The sequence below is a fragment of the Pseudoliparis swirei genome, chromosome 5 (assembly GCF_029220125.1).
Source record: "Pseudoliparis swirei isolate HS2019 ecotype Mariana Trench chromosome 5, NWPU_hadal_v1, whole genome shotgun sequence".
Classification (NCBI taxonomy): Eukaryota; Metazoa; Chordata; class Actinopteri; order Perciformes; family Liparidae; genus Pseudoliparis; species Pseudoliparis swirei.
This window is the reverse complement of record NC_079392.1, coordinates 23,182,219-23,202,004: the sequence shown is the minus strand read 5'-3', so window position 1 is coordinate 23,202,004 and position 19,786 is coordinate 23,182,219. Positions and strand designations below refer to the sequence as shown.

The 19,786-nt window shown below is 44.5% G+C and overlaps 1 protein-coding gene across 1 annotated transcript; it reads right to left on the bottom strand.

Moving 5' to 3' along the window:
• Positions 1-10,115: 10,115 nt before the first annotated feature.
• On the bottom strand, positions 10,116-19,026 carry map2k2a (mitogen-activated protein kinase kinase 2a). Its single transcript, XM_056415170.1, has 11 exons — positions 18,123-19,026; positions 17,739-17,949; positions 16,590-16,736; positions 16,391-16,468; positions 15,944-15,995; positions 13,589-13,713; positions 12,765-12,978; positions 12,578-12,642; positions 12,417-12,478; positions 12,071-12,116; positions 10,116-11,953 (listed from the first exon to the last, which is right to left on the bottom strand). Exons 1-11 carry the CDS (start codon positions 18,209-18,211, stop codon positions 11,843-11,845), a joined length of 1,200 nt encoding a protein of 399 aa, XP_056271145.1. The 5' UTR covers positions 18,212-19,026; the 3' UTR covers positions 10,116-11,842.
• Between the last annotated feature and the right edge of the window lie 760 nt (positions 19,027-19,786).

Sequence of the window (19,786 nt, the reverse complement as noted above, 5' to 3'; positions counted from 1 at the left end):
CTGACCCCAGGGTCACGGCTTTGTCGGGGTAAGACGCTGAGCTGAGCTGAGGAGATAAAAACACAGTAACACACACACACACACACACACACACACACACAAATGCGACGCGGTGCCAACGGCGCGTGGAGGGACGACTCTGGAGCCACCTGTCCCCGAATGACCCCCCCCGCAAAGAGCACTAAGAAAGAGGAAACAGGGGGCCACAAACCTGATCCCGACACCTCCTCGTGGCTTGAAACATTCCTGATCACTAATTCATGCCTGTGGGTGACGAGGCCGGCAAACCAAGCACACGGCGCTGCAGCAGCTTTTCCCTCGAGTCCCCGGCGCTCCGCTTTCAGGAAAAGGAGCTTCTCTCAGTGCCCACTGGTGGAACACCCAGGTCTGCTTTGCAAGTCAAACAACTGCTTTAAAACAGGACCAACCCATTTCCGCCCTAATCACCTTCATCTCATCCGTAACGTCCCTTTATTCTACCCCCCTCCCATATATCTGCACACAGCAAGGACACATCTCCAAGTAACACTTCAGGAACAAAACAACCTACACCGGTCTTCTGGAAACCAGTTTCCATTTTACTGTTACTTCAGAAGACAGTGTGTGTGTGTGTGTGTGTGTGTGTGTGTGTTCTCACTATCCATGCCAAGGCAGTCACACCCAATTGTCTCGTCATTCACTGACAAACACGTTGACATCAGGCTGTTGTAGCAGTTAGTAAAAGTGTTCGGATCATGCCAGAGATGTATCGTCTAAGGACTGCAGAATTTCCACTCTCAAAGTATCTCTGCCTTTGGCTGACTCATACCAGTCATTCCTAAATACAAAGGAACAAACTGTTAACCCTGTGTAACCTCACATGTTTCTTTGATCGACAAAGGAGGAATACCTAACTGCCACCGTGACGTGTTTTATTGAACTCCCGAAAAAGCAGAAAGTTAAGATGATCATACGTACGCACGAAAAGTAACATCGGCTATTTAAATGGCTACTGCACTTATTATTTCTATTTCCGAGAACCTTTTTGATTTAGCCCTACTGAATTGGAAAGCAAAACATCCTCCCTTTGGTTTCTTTTCATTAAACATGTTCAGTTGCAAAAAGTGATTGCCTCGTAAAAGAATATTACACAATCCCTAACTACTGGGAAACTAAACCTTTAGCGGGAGCAATCAGAGCCAACATAACTGAACCATTGAACCTTAAATGTTGATGGAGCACAGATGGGCACCCTTTTTGTCCTAAAATACAGCACACTTTATTCATTTTATCACACTGTTTGTTATTTGCTTGGTGCTTTTACAAGAGAACAATTATATCAGGACACTCCCAATTTTACTCAGGCGAGAACTTAAATGCAATTATGCAAGTGTTTGAATAACGATTAGAGCGCAACACGAATGCAGAGGCAGAGTCTGGACTGAAAACATCGGAGAAATTTAAAAAAGAAGTTGAAGAATTGAGCCTTTCATTATCGTTTCCCAGACTATCTCAATTGGCCTTGAAGGCAACACAACCTGTCCACCCCACCCTTCTGCGAGAGAATCACCTCCTCGGGTCAAAGCGGTTCAAGGTCGGACACAAGATAATCGTAAAGGGGAGGGGAGGGGGGGGGGGGCAGTTTCTTGGAAATGGGGATTTTAAGCATATGGGATTCGCTGCTGCCAGTGGTGGAAGGAAACCTGATTGGAAGAGAAGCAGGAAGAGGGCAAGCGACTGATGAATACCGGCGTTGCATGGGCTCATCGAGACCTGGCAGCTTTTACTTGAAAACTAACCAGGAAGTGGAGCCAAAACACAGACACAATGCCAGTGAAAAGGTAGTGGGCGAGGCAGGGCGTTAAGGCTCACGAGCTCGATCATAATAACTCTCGAGCGTAGAGCGTGGTGGCCGAGGAATCCGGCTCGGATGTCAATGATAAACTCAGAGAAATCTCATTCTGTTACTTGGTGTAACCTGCTTCCATGAGAAGGAAGGTCACCGCCCACAAGTTGGGCCAAGTTTAATGTGAGGAAGCTAGCAGGGGGGTTTATGATGTTATTAAAAAAAAGGTCTATGTTTACACTGCCAGAGAAATGAAACGTGTAGCTGCTGCTAATTGCTCGTGGAAACTCTAACGCTGTTCTAAAAGGTGTCAGTATTTTGTTTTCCTTCTTGTTTGTATAGCCACAGGCCAGCAAAAAAAAAACACTAATTCAATCCAGTACAACAGCTGTAACTTACTACTGAGTAACTACACAATAACAGAAATATGGTGAATAAACTCTCGGGTCATTTTTGAGTCTGTAGTTTGTGGTGTTGGTTTTCAGTCATCTGAAATACTTTGCTCCTCCATATGTAAATGACACAGACACAATATCAGAAATAATATATATATGATAATGCCACAAATGTACAGCATCACAAATTTACAATACAGTTGAGACGACATATAAATAACTAAAGTAGGAATCTGTGCAGGTGTTTCTATTAACCCTTGTGTTGCCTTAGGGTCAATTTGACCCGAATCAATATTACACCCTCGTGTCGCCTTAGGATTAATTTGACCCCATTCAATGTTTAATGTCGGTGTTCTTTCGGTAGTCAACAAACAAACATAAAGTGCCTCACACTTAAATTTGGAAAACAATATTAATTCTAATAATTTTCTGGAGGTTTTAATTGCTGGCGTCAAATTGAACCCAAAGGGTCAAATATGTTAGTAAATATAAAGGTAACAGGAGGGTGAAACATTGATTCGGGTCAAAATGACCCTAAGGCGACAGGAGGGTTAAGAACAGCGTTCTTAACAATACAACAACTTAACCGATTTATTCATAATGTCAGTTTTTATTGTTAAATCATATTATTATTTCGCCAATAAATCTTCAACACTTTTCTGCTTCATGCCAGTTCAAACGCCGTGTTCTCTCGGTGAAGTCTCGCGGCCCGTGACACGTCTTGGGACAGAAGCCTTTCACAAGCGGCGGTGTAACAAAACCACGTCAACGGAGCCGGAGATCCCTCTAGCTCGAGTAACGTGCTCCGACACGGCGCTTACGACCCGCCTGTCGACCCGAGCGGGCCGGTCGGCCGGTCCGCAGGCCCGTCGTGCCCCGCGCCGCTTTGTGCGTGCGCAGCAGAGGACTTCCTGCGAGTCTGTGACAGGCGTGTAACAGAACCCGCTCTGTTATCAGATGACCAGCTCTCTGCTTGTGCTCTCTCTTTTCCTCTCTCCCTCTCTCTCTCTCTCTCGCTTTCCCTCCTGTCTGACCCTCTCTTTCTCTCTCATCCGTCGCTCTTGTCTCATCGTTGCTCCATCTCCGTCTCAGACTCTGCACAGTACCCACCACAGCACCCACTTCCCCTTTCCACTGCTGAGAGGGCAAAGCATTGCAGACCCCCCCCCCCCCCACACCCTCTCTGTGTCAAGGTTGTTGTCTTCATAGCGTATTGAACATCACCCGAAGACACCGCCTAACTCCAAAAGTGTCAACATCCAAGTCGAGCTTTACCCCCAATCTGAAAAACATCCCGGCCTCTTCCTCTCGCGCGCTAATTTGATCAGGTTGCGTTCGCCTCTCCATAATAAATGTCCCGGAAGAGAACAGAAGAAGCCCCTTCACTCCCCCTAGACTTTTGCACAACAACAGAAAAACAACAGAGAGGGGTCTGTCTGTCCGCCTAGCCAGACTGGAAGCTGTGGTGCACCGAGCAGCTGACGAGGGGAACCAAACATTAAGGGGAAGTGAAGCTGCCTTCACCGAGGAAGAGGCAGATGAAAGTATTCAAAACGTTTCAACTTTTACAAACGTGCATTTTGAGAGAGAGAGAACAGCGGCGCGGAAATGATGTGGTTTGGTATAAAGTACAAAACAACTCACGTTTTGATTCCACAACACGGGCCCCAATACGTAATTCAACCGTGTAAACAGAACGTAATGACCGTGGCGTGTTTTGCATTGTATACGGCCAACATTTCACTCTAAAATAAAAGCCTCAAACTGCCACGGCGACATCACGCAACCTGTCCTCTCCGTCTGCCTGAACCTGCTCGTTTCAGGCCGTAGTGGTGGAGGCACAAACATACAGGAATATCAAACTGTATTCAGCCTCACCGCCAAATTGATGGGTGGTGTCTTGGACCTGCCCACAGCCACTGAAGTCCCCTGCAATTCCCCTGCAGTCTATTGTTGGTAACACAGACGCGCACACACACACAAGCACACACTCACAGACACAAACACATATGGCGTCCTAGTTTAACCTCTTGCTGGAATCTACTTGAGCCAACTCTACTAATCTCCCATGGTGGCGGCTAGAAAGTGGCGTAGAGAGTAGAATCAAGACTAATGTAGCACTAATATGACTAATATTGGCCGTGACATTGAACCTAATTTAAAAAAATGTCAACCTCTCTGCTCCCGCCTTCTTAAAAGCATTCCTAACACTTTCCCAGCATTTGGGCGTCTTCGTGTACCGCGCTCCGCTCGTACCCTCTCCGTGCCCACACGTTTAAAAAAAAAAAAAAACGGGTTGTACGAGTATGCGAAAGCCAAAAAAATATGCATCTGGTTATCGAGCAAGGCAGTCAGGGCTCCTCTGTGAAGTCTTCCAACCACGAGCCACAAGCGAGCGCAACAGGAAGGGTGAGATTAGAATCTGCTTTTTAACAAGACGCTGGTGAGGAAAGAGGTCGAGTGGACAGGGAGGGACATGTGTCATGAGAAACTTTTAAATCATTCAGCAAGTACACAAGTTCTCCAGCATTGATACCAGTGTTTACATTGTATTTTAATATGTACACTACCGTTCAAAAGTTTGGGGTCACTTAGAAATGTCTTTATTTTTCAAAGAAAAGCACTGTTTTTTCAAGAAAGATAACATTAATCAAAAATACACACTATACATTGTTAATGTGGTAAATGACTATTCTAGGTGGAAACGTCTGGTTTCTAATGAAATATCTCCATAGATGTATAGAGGCCCTTTCACAGTCAGCAACTATCACTCCAGTGTTCTAATGGTACATTGTGTTTGCTAATCGCCTTAGAAGACTAATATCTGATTAAAAAACCCTTGTGCAATTATGTTAGCACAGCTGAAAACAGTTATGCTGGTGATATAAGCTATACAACTGGCCTTCGTTTGAGCTTGAAGAACAAAATACTTCAAATATTAATCATTATTTCTAACCTTGTCAATGTCTTGACTATATTTTCTATTCAATTTTCAATTCATTTGATAAATAAAAGTGACTTTTCATGGAAGACACGAAATTGTCTGGATGACCCCAAACTTTTGAACGGTAGTGTATATATATTTAATATTGCACTACCGGTTGTCAAAAAGACGTGCGATGTATTCGTCCCTTCAGCGAGAAGAGATAGCTGAGGTTTTCTCAAATAAACTATGACTCAACACCTCACCTGTACGCTGTCAGCCATCAACACGATCGCTCTGCCTCAGTTCTCGCGGGCATTTAATGCAGTGGTTTTTAGTGGAATTACTTTAACACCCCCCGAAAGAAGCGGCAGCGCAGGATGTGCGACTGTCTTCATCTTTTCGCTCTAATAATAGCAGCGGTGCCATTTAATCACAGATGGAAACAACACTGATGCGCAACCAAAGTTAGCCTGATGACTTTGCGACACAAACTATGTCCGTGGAGCAGCGTTCTGCGCAGCACCTTTACGCTCAGCACTGACCTATATGCCATCCCCTCCTTTATCTGCAAGTGGGTCAAGAACTGTGAACTCTATCAAGCCCCCATCTCTCTCACTCTCTTTTACACACACACACACACACAATATGGTATTTATTTCCTCTGCTGGCCTCTTTTCTCCTTTCAGCCACAGTCTATACACACATTGCGTGTGTGCATGTGCGAGTGTGTGTGTGTGTGTGTGTGTGTGTGTGTGTGTGTGTGTGTCTTTGGAGTGCTTACCAAATAGGCAGAACATTTTTCCTGAGCCCTACTTGCCTCCCCTGCCTCCCGGCCAGCTCTGCTGCCTCCGTCTCTGGGCAGGGCTTGCGCTTTACCAGAGAGGAAACTTGCGAGTGGCCCTAGTCATACAGGCAAGCCCTTGCCTGATCCCACACAAACAGACCCCCCCCCCCCACACACACACACACCCCGCCCCCCCCTACCCCAAGCACCACCACCGCTGCCGCCGCCCCCCCCTCCGGTTTTTAGCCCACAACTCGGCTCCGCATCCCCCGCGCTCATTGGCTTGACAGCTGCTCACTCACCACACCTCCTCGCCGGGATAGGCTGGCAGTTGTTCTCTTTCCTGGATGGCCGAGGGCAAGGCACTCTGGGATATAGAGTTCCGAAACCCAATTTGACTTGCTTTGCAGCCCCTGCCGTGGACTACGAGTCCCAGCTCCCTCTGCCCTCACCGCCCCCACTATCTCCAAGCCTGCTCTAACGCAACCACTCAGGGCTGAATTATACACTACAGTATGTTGCTAGCACGCTGCCAGGTATTAAAGTACAGACCAGCCATCAAACAGGGTCGCGCTTCCAATGAGAAAAATGAAGACATTTCAGCCTCGACTGTCAGAGCGGTGACACCGGCGTCAGATTCTTTCATTTGCTCACACATTTCAGACCTAAATTACGACTTATGCCGATTCCACTCGTCTCGTGCCACAACAACATGCCCTGCGCACACAACACACTATTTGCCCCCGCACTGAGCATTTCATTCGCCACTGTCACAAAAAGTTGTCGCTATTGCTTATACCTTATTCGATACAATTATTTTTGGTTACTCCTTGCCCTCGTTCAGTGCCCTCACCCCACCCCTCGAGAGAGAGAGAGAGAGAGAGAGAGAGAGTACCCCCCCCCCCCCACCACCCCCTTCCCCCTCCTCCTTTAAGTGTTTCCACCTGCCTGAAAAGTTAATGCCTTGAACACATCCTATAAACTTTATCTCGAGATTCCCCAGAGGTAAAGAGCAGCACAGAGGAAGTACTTTAGGAGGATTAAAAAAGAGGAACCTTGACTAGGGACTACTTCTGCGACCCACCTCTCCTCTCCGGCCAACCCCCCCACCCTGCTCTTCTTTCTGTCCCCCTCCCTCATTCCTCCTTCTCTCCTCTCCTCCTCTGCCCTGCTCCCCTCTGGTCGGCAGGCCCAGGGCAGGCAGCGGGGGGGGATGGCAGGCTGCCTTTAGCTCACCTGCGATGGCCGTGGTGAAGCTTGTTGTGGGTTAGCTCAGCCCTCTCCTCTCCTCCTCTCCCTCTCACTGTTGTGCAGCTTAAAGCCCCGTATGCGCTAACCAAGCAGCAGCAGATCAACTCAATTCCCTTCCTGGTTTCTGGAGGGCAAAGAGGTCCCTCCCTTTCTCTCTCTCTCTCTCTCACTCACTCTCACTCCCTCTCTCTTAAAGAAACAGCATTCCCTCCTATCCTTCTACACGCTGTGAAACAAAAGTAAAGTGGACATTTATTTGCGCTCAGAAGTGCTCAGTTGTGACAGATCGTGAAATCATTTGGAGATGACACAAATCATTAACCCATGCCTTCCCGCCCGGTGGTTTTACCGTGAACGTCAGCCAATGTTTCCATCTGTGGACACGCAGATGTTTGTTTTAAGGGTAGATGAACTGTAACTCTTGTCAATTCTCAGCCACCTCGTCTCTCACTGCTCCTTTCCTTTTCTATGCGAGTCGAGTCGCACTCACCCTTTCTTTTGCCTGAGGTCATGGTGTCCCACCCCAATAGCAAGCCATGGCACATTCCAGCACATACAGTAGGGGCTGCCAGCAACCCCCTTGATACACTTTCTGACTCGGCCCAGTCTCTGTACATAATACCTGCCAAGCTCCAACAGGTGAGGCATCAGAGGAGACATTACGAAGTTGAAATGTCTCATTCCACAATGGGACAATGGCAAGATCCCATGTGTGAATTTAAAGCTATTGCACTTGATGTTGCACCACTTGCAACCGCCCACCCTGCACGCCCCCTCAGTGAGTGCAAGCCAGCCATTGTACCACGGAGTGGGATGGAGCACAAGATGTATTCGATGATTCTTATGCACCATAAAATCATCCCAGCGCACCTCCGAAAGCGCCGTTAAGTCGCTTATTTCACGCGCAAACTGTTGAAAACATACCTTTCACAGTGTCGCCCGCTTCAGTCTCACAGGAGCCGCGTCCCACAATGCAGCGGGGCTCGACACCGGCTTGGCACTGCACAGACCACCATCAAGACGAGTCAAGGGGCTATTTGGCAGGGCGAGGTAGTGACACGCCCTCTGCCTAGAGGGCACTGTTAAGCCCCGTCTCTGCTTAAGCACAGGGGAATGGCAGCTTTCAAACTTCACAGACACACGAGAATTGCAGTTGGACTGTATGGTGCCGGGGCCCTCGCTATAATTTGCGAGGCTAAGTGAAGAGGAGGATGCAGGTGGATAAGTTGCAGCCGAAGTGGAATGAAAAACCCCGCAGGATCGACTGTCACATAAAGACATAATATTTACACAAGTCGCCTTCTATTCAGTGTTGGCTTAATTACAGTCAAAATTAGTGGAGCCCTCTTTAAATGTCCGTGGAGCCCGTGGATGAGATGATGTTATGGCACTGTCGCCTCTCGGTGTAATATGAACTGGCCCCACGTGTCATCACTGCTGTCTGAATTATGTGTTTTACTTTAAGCTAGGCAAACAAAACAAAAAGGAAGTTCACAGCAATCCCTGGATAGTTTAGGTTGTCATGGCAAAACTAAAGTTCAGTTACTTTTTGTTGTTCACGTTCACTTTTAACATTATTTCCTCACATAAGCTCGCTAGCTAACACGTCCAATATGTTGGCTAGCTAGCCGTTAGCTGTTGCACTGGCGCTAAAGTAAAAATATAATGCTCGTAATTTTCTAAATATGGAGAAGAAGTATTAAAATGAACACTTACCAAGTATATAGGTAAAAAAGGTGGTAATATATCTCCCAAAAATGTGGCAATTTTTTTTTCTGACGTTCATTGTCTTGATGTAAATCTACCGGACACCTGTCAGCCAATCAGAAACGAGCATCGACTCGTCAACGGTAAAACCATCTGAGTATCCGGGTAAAACACGGTGGAGGGCAGCTGGGTAATATCAAGGTCATCCAGGTTGTTATAAATGAGAACATTGGGGGATTATGAGACAGTGGGCCCCCTGGGCACAGACATGCAAATAAACCCTGCCACCTATATGCATATACATATGTACATATATCTCTTTGTTTTGGTATTTGTATTGTTATTTGCTTAATAATCGGAGTTTTGCCCCTTTTGTGCGTGTCTCTTTGTTGTCACTTTGAAGTTGCTTCGTGTTTCTTTGTCGTTGTTTAGTCACTGTAACTGTGTTGGTGTTTACGTAGTTATTTTCTTGTCTGTGGATGTTTTTTCCATCAATTTTGTTGTGTCTATTTGTGGATATGTGTCTCTTTCTATTCTCGTGAGTCTCTTTTAAAGTAGCTCTGGGTCTTTGTAGTACTCTTGTGTCTCTTTGTGGTTGTTTTGCCCCATTTGAAAGTAGTTAGAAAGTAAGTTTTTTTGTCGCTGTTTTGCATCTGTTTGGAGTCGCTTTGGTCTGTTTTTTAAATTATCTTTTCTGGTTGGTATGTGGCTTGTTGAGTAAAGGCCAGGGGGGAATGACAATATGGGCCCCAGAGCCTGTGTCTAGTAGGCCCATTCAATAATCCATTCACATCAGTGAGTGAGTCTGAATGTTAAAATGTCCAGAAAAGACATCAATAAATATAAATTACAACCAGGGGTCAAGTCCCCATACAAAATATATATTTGTATTAATTGGATTTCTCTACATGCTGTAAAGCAACAATAAATAAAGTTGTTGTATTTTATGTTATTGCATTGCCCCAAATTAACCCAATTTAAATTAAGCAAAAAGTCTTGAAAAAATATCTAGAACATACATAACTTAATTGGTATGCTTTAGCAAGGGCCCTGACAACAACCATATAATCATGAATTAAGTAAAACACTGAAGAACAATTCACTTGTGGCAACTACTGTACATCTACATATTTGTTTCTTGATTATTGCCCTCTGTATGCTTAAAACTAAACAATTTCCGGTAAGTCTGTTAGACATATATAGCAATGGCTGCCATTAACAAATAACTCTTACAACAAATACTTTTATTTTAATCTTTTTTTATACATTATAACCATATCCAACACAATTTTATATTATAATAAAAATGACTCTTCTCCCTTGTCATTTACATAAATCAAAAATTTGTATATTAAGACTGCAAAATAGTACTCCTGTAATTTTTGTATAACGCTTTGTACACATACAAGTGACAACGCATTCATTTTTGCTCCGAACAAATGCACATTGGGAGGGGTTGGGGGGGGGGGAAATAAGAAAGGGCAGCCTTAAGCAGAGGATACAACAGCTCCAGCGAGACGGCAGGCCAGCAAGTAAGACCCCCACCACCACCACCATGTGACCAACACTGACCTGGCTTCAAATGTTTAGTCAAACCCTTTTGAAACATCTGAAGTTTCATTCAATGTTGGGTTGTATTTTTCTTTTTTTATAACCACAATTAATTGGGTTACATCCCAGAGAAAATGTTGTCAATGCATTTCAACCCGTCTTTTTTCCAAAAGCACACCCCCTCGGCTGGTTGTGTCCCAATAGAACGCTTGGAGCGCCACACGAAGCAGTACAGTGACAACACAACCAAATACACTTCAGGGGGAAAGTACAGACGGACAGAGCGAAAAAGAAAAATACTCAAATTTGTCAACGTGATTGGAATTTCATATCGACATCGCAGAGAATCAGGCTTTTGATTAAAAACACCAGCAAAACATCCCCATCATGATATCAGGAAATAAAATACATATACAGTATTGGATAATAAACCATGCTATGTCAGCCTGTGAATACACTTTGATCAGTTTTCTAAATGTCAATAAGGACATTCTGGCATTTTCCAGGCCTCCACAGCATATGCCTCCTCCCATGTGAGAGACAGTGTGGGATGAGCATTGAAATGCATGTCACGGAAACAATGTCAACACAGCGCAGATCACTGGATGAAAGAAAAAAAATCGAAACATTTTAAATACACCGATATACTGTTTGTGAACTTGCATACGAAATAAAATTTCTCAGGCGTTTGAAAAACGGTGTCACGAGTACCCTCTTTGGTTTGTGACATTGTTCACCAAATGTGTGAAAATGACTCCATATATGCTTATTTGTCCTGCACATTTAACAATTACAGTGGAGGTAATTGCAAAGTCTCTGCTGAGAACATTTATGCATCACAACTTTGACAAAAGGAACTTGAAATCAAAATAGCTGCAGTCACCCAAAGAAAAACTATTTGCAAGTAGGTGATGTGTTTGTATTTCTCCGTTTGGAAATTTCTACAGCGGGCACTTTATTCAAATACAAGTCCTGCAAGCCATCAACTGTTGCCATACAAAATATTAATACAGAATATTTGTATACTCGAACAATCAACAATACGAAATAAGTTTGTCAAACAATCCGAATTCAGCCGACACACACGGGCAGCCCTTCAGTGCTTCACATCCTCTGTAGCAGCGTGGACAAGTGAGCTGTGGCTACTCTCGACACTGGCATGGTGGACCTGTGGTCTCACTGCACCACGACTCAAAGGGCTCTGCTGCTGGGAAAGAGATAAATGGGCTGGGCGGGGGAAAGGGGGACAGAACCGTACCCAAGAGCAAGATGGTGGGGGGAAAAAAGTGCCTGTGTGTGTGTGTGTGTGTGTGTGTGTGTGTGTGTGATGGCTTGTGTATGTGCAGTATATTTATGTGAATGCAAGCAAGACACGGGTGTGCGTCGGGGGAGTTGGGGCCTTTTCACTCGGTGCCGCGGGTGGGAGTACCGGGCTGGTTGAGGCCCATGGTTTTGCACAACCAGCCAGCAAAGTCCACTTCCTCCACTTCGGATCGTTTGATGAACGTGTGACTCTGGAACAAATAAACAAAAAGGAAACCATTCTTTATACTGCTAGCATCATTAAACCAAAACATAATACAGTGGAAATCAGAGTATCAGATAAATATAAATGAAATTCGTGTACCCACCATCAACATCTTCAGATCGGCCCTCTCAGCTGGGTTTTTGATCAAACTGCCAACACAAATGACATTAAAGAAGTTACCGCACTGCTCGTGTCAATAAAGGATTAAGTTGGAGTTCATTGTTCCAAACAACCACCTGGTACGTAACACACACACACACACAACTGCATTTCAGTCAACACCAACTGCTGTCTTCGTGTCACATGGCATTAAATACACCAGTAGGCACAACAACAACAACACTCTACATTATTTAGTTCTGATTCACTTTAGTGTAAAAGCTGAGAACAGTGTGCTTTTTTCCCCCTTGTTGAAGCGAAATGCTCAAAATGTCAGTGCCAAAGCTCACCATTTTGTCACAAAGTCCTGGAAGTCATTGGAGTAGACCCCAAGTGGCAGTTTAGGAGGAGGCTGAGGGGGAAACGGAAATTTAAAAAAAGGTTTTAAAAAAACGGAATAATTAATGCAAACAAACATTTTGTGTTAATGCAAATCAGCTCTCTCTCAGACCTCATTCACAATGTAGTCCAAAAGCTCAAAGATGGCCATGGCAGGTCTACTGTCCATCCCATGCCCTGTGGAAGAAGTTGCATAAGAATTAGAATTATTCACACAACAAAATAATAATGAAAACATGAACGTAGAAACGTGTCACTGTTCAAGTCTACACGTTTGGAAATGTTTCTCAGTGGCTTACCGCTCACGGGTCTGCCCGGTGGTCTGGGCCTCTGCAGGTTGGAGTGAGGCTCTCCCTCGGCCCCGTCCACGATGGCCCGTCCAAAGATGGACTCCAGCTCTTTGGCGTCTGGTGGGGGGATGGGGTAGCGGCCAATCGCCAGCTCCACCAGGGACAGACCCATGCTCCACACGTCAGACTGAACAGAGTAGTGAGTGCCCTGCAGTCTCTCCGGCTGTTGAGAAACACACAATCTACGTCAGAAGGAGCGGGTAGAGCCAAGATGCCGGGCAGGAGAGAGGGTAGGGCAGAGGGCTGGGTGGGGGGAAAGCACAGGAAGTGGTGGAGAGGATAATGGGAGGGGGGGTGTTATGGCAAGGAGAGTTGGGGTGTGGTGAGGGCAAGAGGACAGAGGATGGGAGAGTTTGGCAGGAAGTGAAGAGTAGAGCTTCGGACTGCGTTGGTTAGAACGGTGAGCAAGGACAGGTGTGTGTGTTTGTGTGTGTTGTGAATTATGATGAAAGAGCAATCGTCTCTACACCCCTGTTGCTTTGTGGGTGAGGTACGAGACAGACTTTCTCCAGTGCACCCCACCAGGTGCCCCAGAGTGAGGGGGGGAAAGAAGGACGAGAAAGAGCGAGCACAGTTGCCTCGCTCGTTGCCAACGAACCCTTTCCTGAGCACAGCCCTCGCTTCTTGGCAGGGGAGTGAGGGAGGGCCAGAGGAAGGGAAGGCGGAGAGGGCGGGGCCAGTGAACAAGAGCAACGTGAGAGAAGAGGAGAAGGAAAGTGGGGATAGGGCCAGAGGAAAAGGGGTGGGGGCGCAGCCGTGCGGCGCTGACTCACCGACATGTAGGAGCGTGTTCCAACAAAGGAGTTGGCCATGGAATCTATGAGCTGCCCGCTCACACCGAAGTCGCACAGCTTGATCTCCCCGCGAGAGTTGACCAGGATGTTGGAGGGCTTGACATCTATGTGGCAGAGGGGATGCAGGCAAACAATGTAAAGTGAGTTCTTATGAATGAGACCCGTCTTTGCGTGTCCATACCCAGCAAATTACTGTCTCTCATTGGAGCTCAACATTTTTATTTTTTTTAGCCATCAGGATGTAAGCAGTTAGTGCTTAAAATTGACAAAACAGATGGCTAAAAAGAACACTGCTACACACACAGGCTTAAGTTTAAACATATAATAGTAGGGGCATGAATGCATGTGCATATATGACGACGTATGACGATACGTGCATCTACGGTCCCAATCAGACGTGTGCAAAAAACTATGAATATAACGGATGCTTTCAGACCGATGAATGTTTTGTCCATCCGCTTTTTCTTGCCATATAGAATTACATTAACTCAATATTACTTAAGAAACTAAATATTTAGACAAGAGCTCCTGTCAGCCATGAGGCCTGCAGGTGTACACACACACAGCTGTGTTAATTGAGCAAGGGAGAAACACTCAAGCTGAGCCCCCAACACCCCCTAGTTATAAATAGGCCCATTCCTTCACATTTCACGCTCGTCGCTGAAAAACAACCTGCAAAAATAATGGGAAAAGACTGAGCCCTTCAATCTGTCCTATGTGGTGTGTCTCCTCCTCCTCCCACCCCCCCCCTCACCAACCAAAGACACGAAAGACTGGGAAAGAGGTGGCATGAAAAAGCGGGAGAACGATGGAGGGGGGGGGGGGGGACACGGAGGGAGGGGTCAACAGGGCGCGGCTGCTGTATAATCACATCGGAGAGGCTGTAATTACCGCCTGAGCTCACAGACAACTGTCCTCGAGTACCACCGACCCTCGAGCACCGCGAGGCTTCCGTGTGCTTTTCACGACAACACACCCGGTTCCTCGCTGGCGTGCTGTGGGAAAACGTGTCTGCCGTACACTTCGCTACGCTGGGACTTGTCGTCTTGTTTGAATGCAAAGATAATTGTTTTTCTTCTCTCCGTCACGCTTCAAATGTTAACGATGAGGAACTTGTGATACGCTTCAACAGTAGCGTCATGTTGTGACAGTAAATACGAGATTTTTTTTTTTTTTTTTTAAGTACGAGAATGTCTGGAGACGGTTTCGTTAAAGTGGCTTCACAGACAAAACCAAGTTCGAAGACATTTGGAAATGGCCATCATTCCTGAATTCTTTCAGTTAGTGCATTTCAGAGCAGGAAGGATAATGTTCGTGGAAAATTACGGGATATACCAGAATATTTTTTTTAAATGTGATGTTTAGACGGTAACATTTTCAGGGTATGGGTCTCATCTGGTTTCCTCACAGGCATGAACAAAAATATAGCTGTCGGTAACACTGAAGGGATGGGACCACAACAAAAGGCCATACATTGTTTTTAAACATCTACCTTGTATAATTTCTAAATAACGCCTTTTTTGTAATCTGGAAACAAGGGTGAGTCGAGGGTGTAATGCTTTCCACATACTGCATTATTTACATTTTATTGTACAAAAACAAAACGTATCCATACATATATTTATAGATTATTATTTATTTTTTTAGATGAATCTGTCTTCAGCTACATGTTGGCTACAAAACTGCATTTCCTATCAAAAATATAAATTCATGATTAAAAACTATTTAAAGAAATTATATTTTAGTCTCCCAACTCGCTGTTGTAAGATTATAAAAGGTCAAAGTGTTCATTACTTTTTTGGAGAAAAAAAAAGAAGGTAAACTTAGAGAATGAATGCTCCAAATTACAATAAATTATAGTCCAACACCTAATGGTCTTCCTCGTCCATACATTAGAGAGTAGTTAAACTTTCGTGAACAACTGTATGTAATTAACCCCTATGGGAATAAAAATAATGAATCCATAAATGTTTTAATAATCTTGCTTGTGGGATATCTGAACTAAAACGCTGCTCAGGTTCTAAATAGCACTTTTTTGTATTGTTTTTGCATTTGTCATGATGGGAGCAACTGACAGGATTGTGTGATGAACATTAAATATAATGCTTAGAGTAAAACTCAGGAATGTGCTAATTCAGTAAAAATTCTACGCAACGCTGCCCACCTTAATGTCCACACACTCCTCGACCATCATAACCCAGAAATTGTGAAATCACGTGTTATAGTTTTTGCCAACTGCACACTCTGTATCGCTTGTACTGCAGTGATTTGGAAATGTTGCAGAAGGGATTTTGAGAGCAAAAGTAATTTAGTGCGACTAAAGAACAGGCTCACCTCTGTGCATGATCTGGTGCTTCTCCCGCAGGTAGGCTAATCCCCTCAACACCTGTAAACAAGACAGCGAAACATTCAACAGTGCACAAGGGCCAAGTCTCTCATCACATATAGAGAAATAAGCTTTCCCTATGAAGACATCAATACATAAGTAAAAAAACTAAATATTATTTAGGTAATCTGTTAATACACTTAGTTGGAAGTTGCAGTTTAAATTGAGTAAAATACAGCAGTGACAGGACCATCGTCAGCTTGTGAAGCAACACCACACAACAAACACGCCCACAATGAGCAGCGCTTAAAAAAAAAAACATGGACAATAACAAGCTTTTAGGATTCAAACGGTCCATTCAAACGGCAAAGATTTTATGTGACAAACGCCTCATATAAAAAAAGGCAGAAACTAGATATTTTTAAAAAATGGAAAAGAGTAAGTGAACTACATACAGCAATGCTGACTTTCCCCAGGATTTCTTCTGGAATTCTTCTGGCTTCCTTCAAGACCTGGTCCAAGGATCCACCATCCTGAAAATTATAATATGATAACAATGTTTAAGTGCATCTGTTGAACAAATATCTTGTAATTTAAAGACAAAATACTGGTATCCATTGGTAGGAGGCCCTGCTAACAGTCTGTGTCTCTCACCATATGTTCCATACAGATGCTGATCTCCCCATCACTGTAAAAGGCCCCATAAAAGCCAACAATGTAGGGAGAGTTGCATTCATGCAGCACCTGCAGCTCTCTGATAATCTGGTTTCTGATGGCAGGCTTGATTTCGAGGTGGATCAACTGAGGAGGAAAAGGATGAGAACGTCAACTCCTGTTCTGACAACAACACAGGCAACGAGTGCAGTTTCATCATTCACAGACCCCTAATATGCGATATATTCAAACACTTTTCAGGAGGCGGTGGTGAGCGCAACAACATTTTCCTAATCATCTGTGTGCAAAAAAACTGAGCACAAATTGTTTAGGATATAAATTAAAAAGTTTTAAAAAGTCATTGCTAAAATAGGCAAATCTAGACTCAGCAGTTTCCCTTTCCCACCCAGAATTTGCAGAACTTTTAGGGAATTTGCGCATCAACATAGTTAAAGGCTCGCCATACTACAAAAGCATGCGCTTGCTTGCGTTGCTGGAGTCCTAATAACTTCCGATATGTTGAACTGTTCACCATTTCTTTCAAATTAGAGGAAAAATAAAGAGATGCAATAGAAAAAAACGTTTTGGTAAACTTTTGGACCAGGTTGTGCACTGATGAGACAAAAAGGGACAAACTGTATTTCTGCTTTATGTATGCCAAAAGTGATTAATCTGTGATAACTGAATATTGGCCAATATATGGGCCCACATAATTTAAAGAGACATATTTATATTTTGGATATGTATAGGTGATGAAAAATAATTAGATTAGACTAAGATTTCTTGAAGTGGCAGCAAAAAAAAGCGATGTTTACAAATATACAATAAAATAAAATAGGACATACTACATTGAAGAATTTAAATAAAGGAAATGTAAATGTATGAAGTGTATCTAAAGTATATAGTGACAACATTGCAAGGTTTATTGATGTACATTTAAAGAGGATGTGGCCAGAGGTGATTTATTATAAAGTCTAATAGCAGTGGGCAGCTATGTTCTCCTGTATCTGTCAAAAGTAAGTTATAAGAAAGTCAATTGCCAGCCAGATAAATAAAAAAAACTCCACCTCTGAACTTGTTTTGGTTCAGTTGGACTCAACTGTCACTTCACCTGCAACAACAAACACATTAGCACGTGTTAATATTCACCTTCCGGGCCATGACCAGACCGGATGGTTTGTGGCGGACCTTGTTGACCACTCCCCCGTTCCCAGCACCCAGCTCGCATATGGGTTCAAAATCCTCATCCTTCAGCTCCCCGACCTGCGCTTTCTGGGTCAAGAAGGCCTCCAGTCGTTTCCTCTGTTGCTCGTCCAGGTCCAGCTCGCCCAGTTTCTTCTGTAAGGCCTCGAGGTTGGCTCTGTGGGGAGGAGACCGCGAGATCAACAGGGGTGTAACAGCCGAAGGGTGGCAGTGGGGGGGGATAAGTGATAAGACAGGAACATAATGGAGTTGTAAACGAGGACTTGCACACACATAGCAATTAGAAATCTCGCTTTTTAACACAGCTACAACAAATCTAGCGTTACTCACTCGGATGCAGAATCGATGCTGTTGGAGGTGGCCTGTCCCTCCCCGATGGGCGTTATGTTCAGGGGAACGGGTCTTCTTTTCGGAGCCATTTTTCAACAATAACCCGAAATTACTTTTCTCCAATAAAACACTGGCGTGTCAGAGAGCTAACGAGCTGCTATTCTACTCGTTTACCTTGTTCAAAACTCTGTGGGGGGGAGAGGAAAAGCAACAGGATCAGCTCTTGGTGGCTAGTAACTTAGCTAGCTAACGTTAGCCAAATTAGTATACTAAGTAAGCCAGCTACTTGTTGGGGTGAATCGTATCCTACCGATGTTATCTAAAGCGTGCAGGTGGGTTTCCGGTGCATCTACAGTGTTCCGAGTGAACACATTTATATTATTTGTCCTGCTTCTTTCTAGGTTTGTCTACCTGCTGCGACTAGCCATTAGCTGCTACTAGCCGCTACTAGCTAGCACCAGGGAGAGGAGGAAAAAAAACCGTGCCCTGCGTCTCGTGCGAGCCTCTTTCGTTTCTCAGCTTTACGCAAGAAAACGGGGCTGCAGCGGGTTTTACCGGCAGCGAACACCGGGAGACCGACTCGGGTTTGCTTCCCTTCCGCAGGACGGGCTGCGTCCGAGCAACAGATTCCTGGCGTATTTGTGTTCGGGGGGCTCTGGAGCGGAAAAAAGGGCTTCGGTTCCGCGGTAGTGTCTCGATACAGGAAGCAGCAGCTGCAGCGGCAGCATCAGACCTGTGTGACACCCACAGGGAGAGCCCTTCAAATAGAGGTAGCGCGAGACCGAGGCCGTCCGACAAGTTGATGGGAGGAATGGAGGAAGCGCGTGGGAGATGAGTCTGCGATAAGGTCTGCGGGATTCTGTTTTTAAACGAGATAAAAGTCCAGTTTAACCATTTGTTGTCCACGCCGCTGCTTTCTTACTTGTTTAATGGCAGTTGGTAAACAAGCTGCGAAGTGCATCACTGCCACCCAGCGGCGAGAAGAGAGAACTGCAGATTTACAATAAATTATAAGTGAATTAGTATTGAATATTTATGTTTACATCTTCAAAGTAAAATATTTGCAGCTGTGTTTAATTACTTATTTAAACCTGCCTTGTTCAACAAATTATTTACTTTGTAAATCATTGTGTGTTAATGTTGGCAACTTTTTTTCTTCTTTTTTTAAAAAGTTCAACTCAACTCCTATAATAAACCATCACTAAACCCTCAATAAACTACCTAATAAGACCAAAATCCCAGCCATTACAGCATAAAAGCATGCAAAACTTTATATTCTAGAGCCGTAGCTTCCAAATTGTAAGTGTTTGAAATTGCTAATCATTAGCAAATCCTTCTAGCATTCAGTATACAGAAGACAGTTAAATTGTGGGTTTTCCCCCCATAAAGAGACCACAGTAGTATTAAATAAACAGTCATTTCAAGCGATACAATGCCGTAAAAATAAGTTTTATTAAACAAGAAAATGAAGCATTGAGGGCCAGTTAAGCTGCTGCAGGATCAAGCTCCTGGTTCTGAGCATGCTGGCTCACTGCGTTTGAAGTTTAGAGGAGAGATACAATCAATGAACATTAGTTTCAGTATAACTGGAAAATGATTAATTTATTTTACAAGTTATTTGATTTAATAGTGTGGACTAACTGCCCACAGCTGTGTGCAGTCAT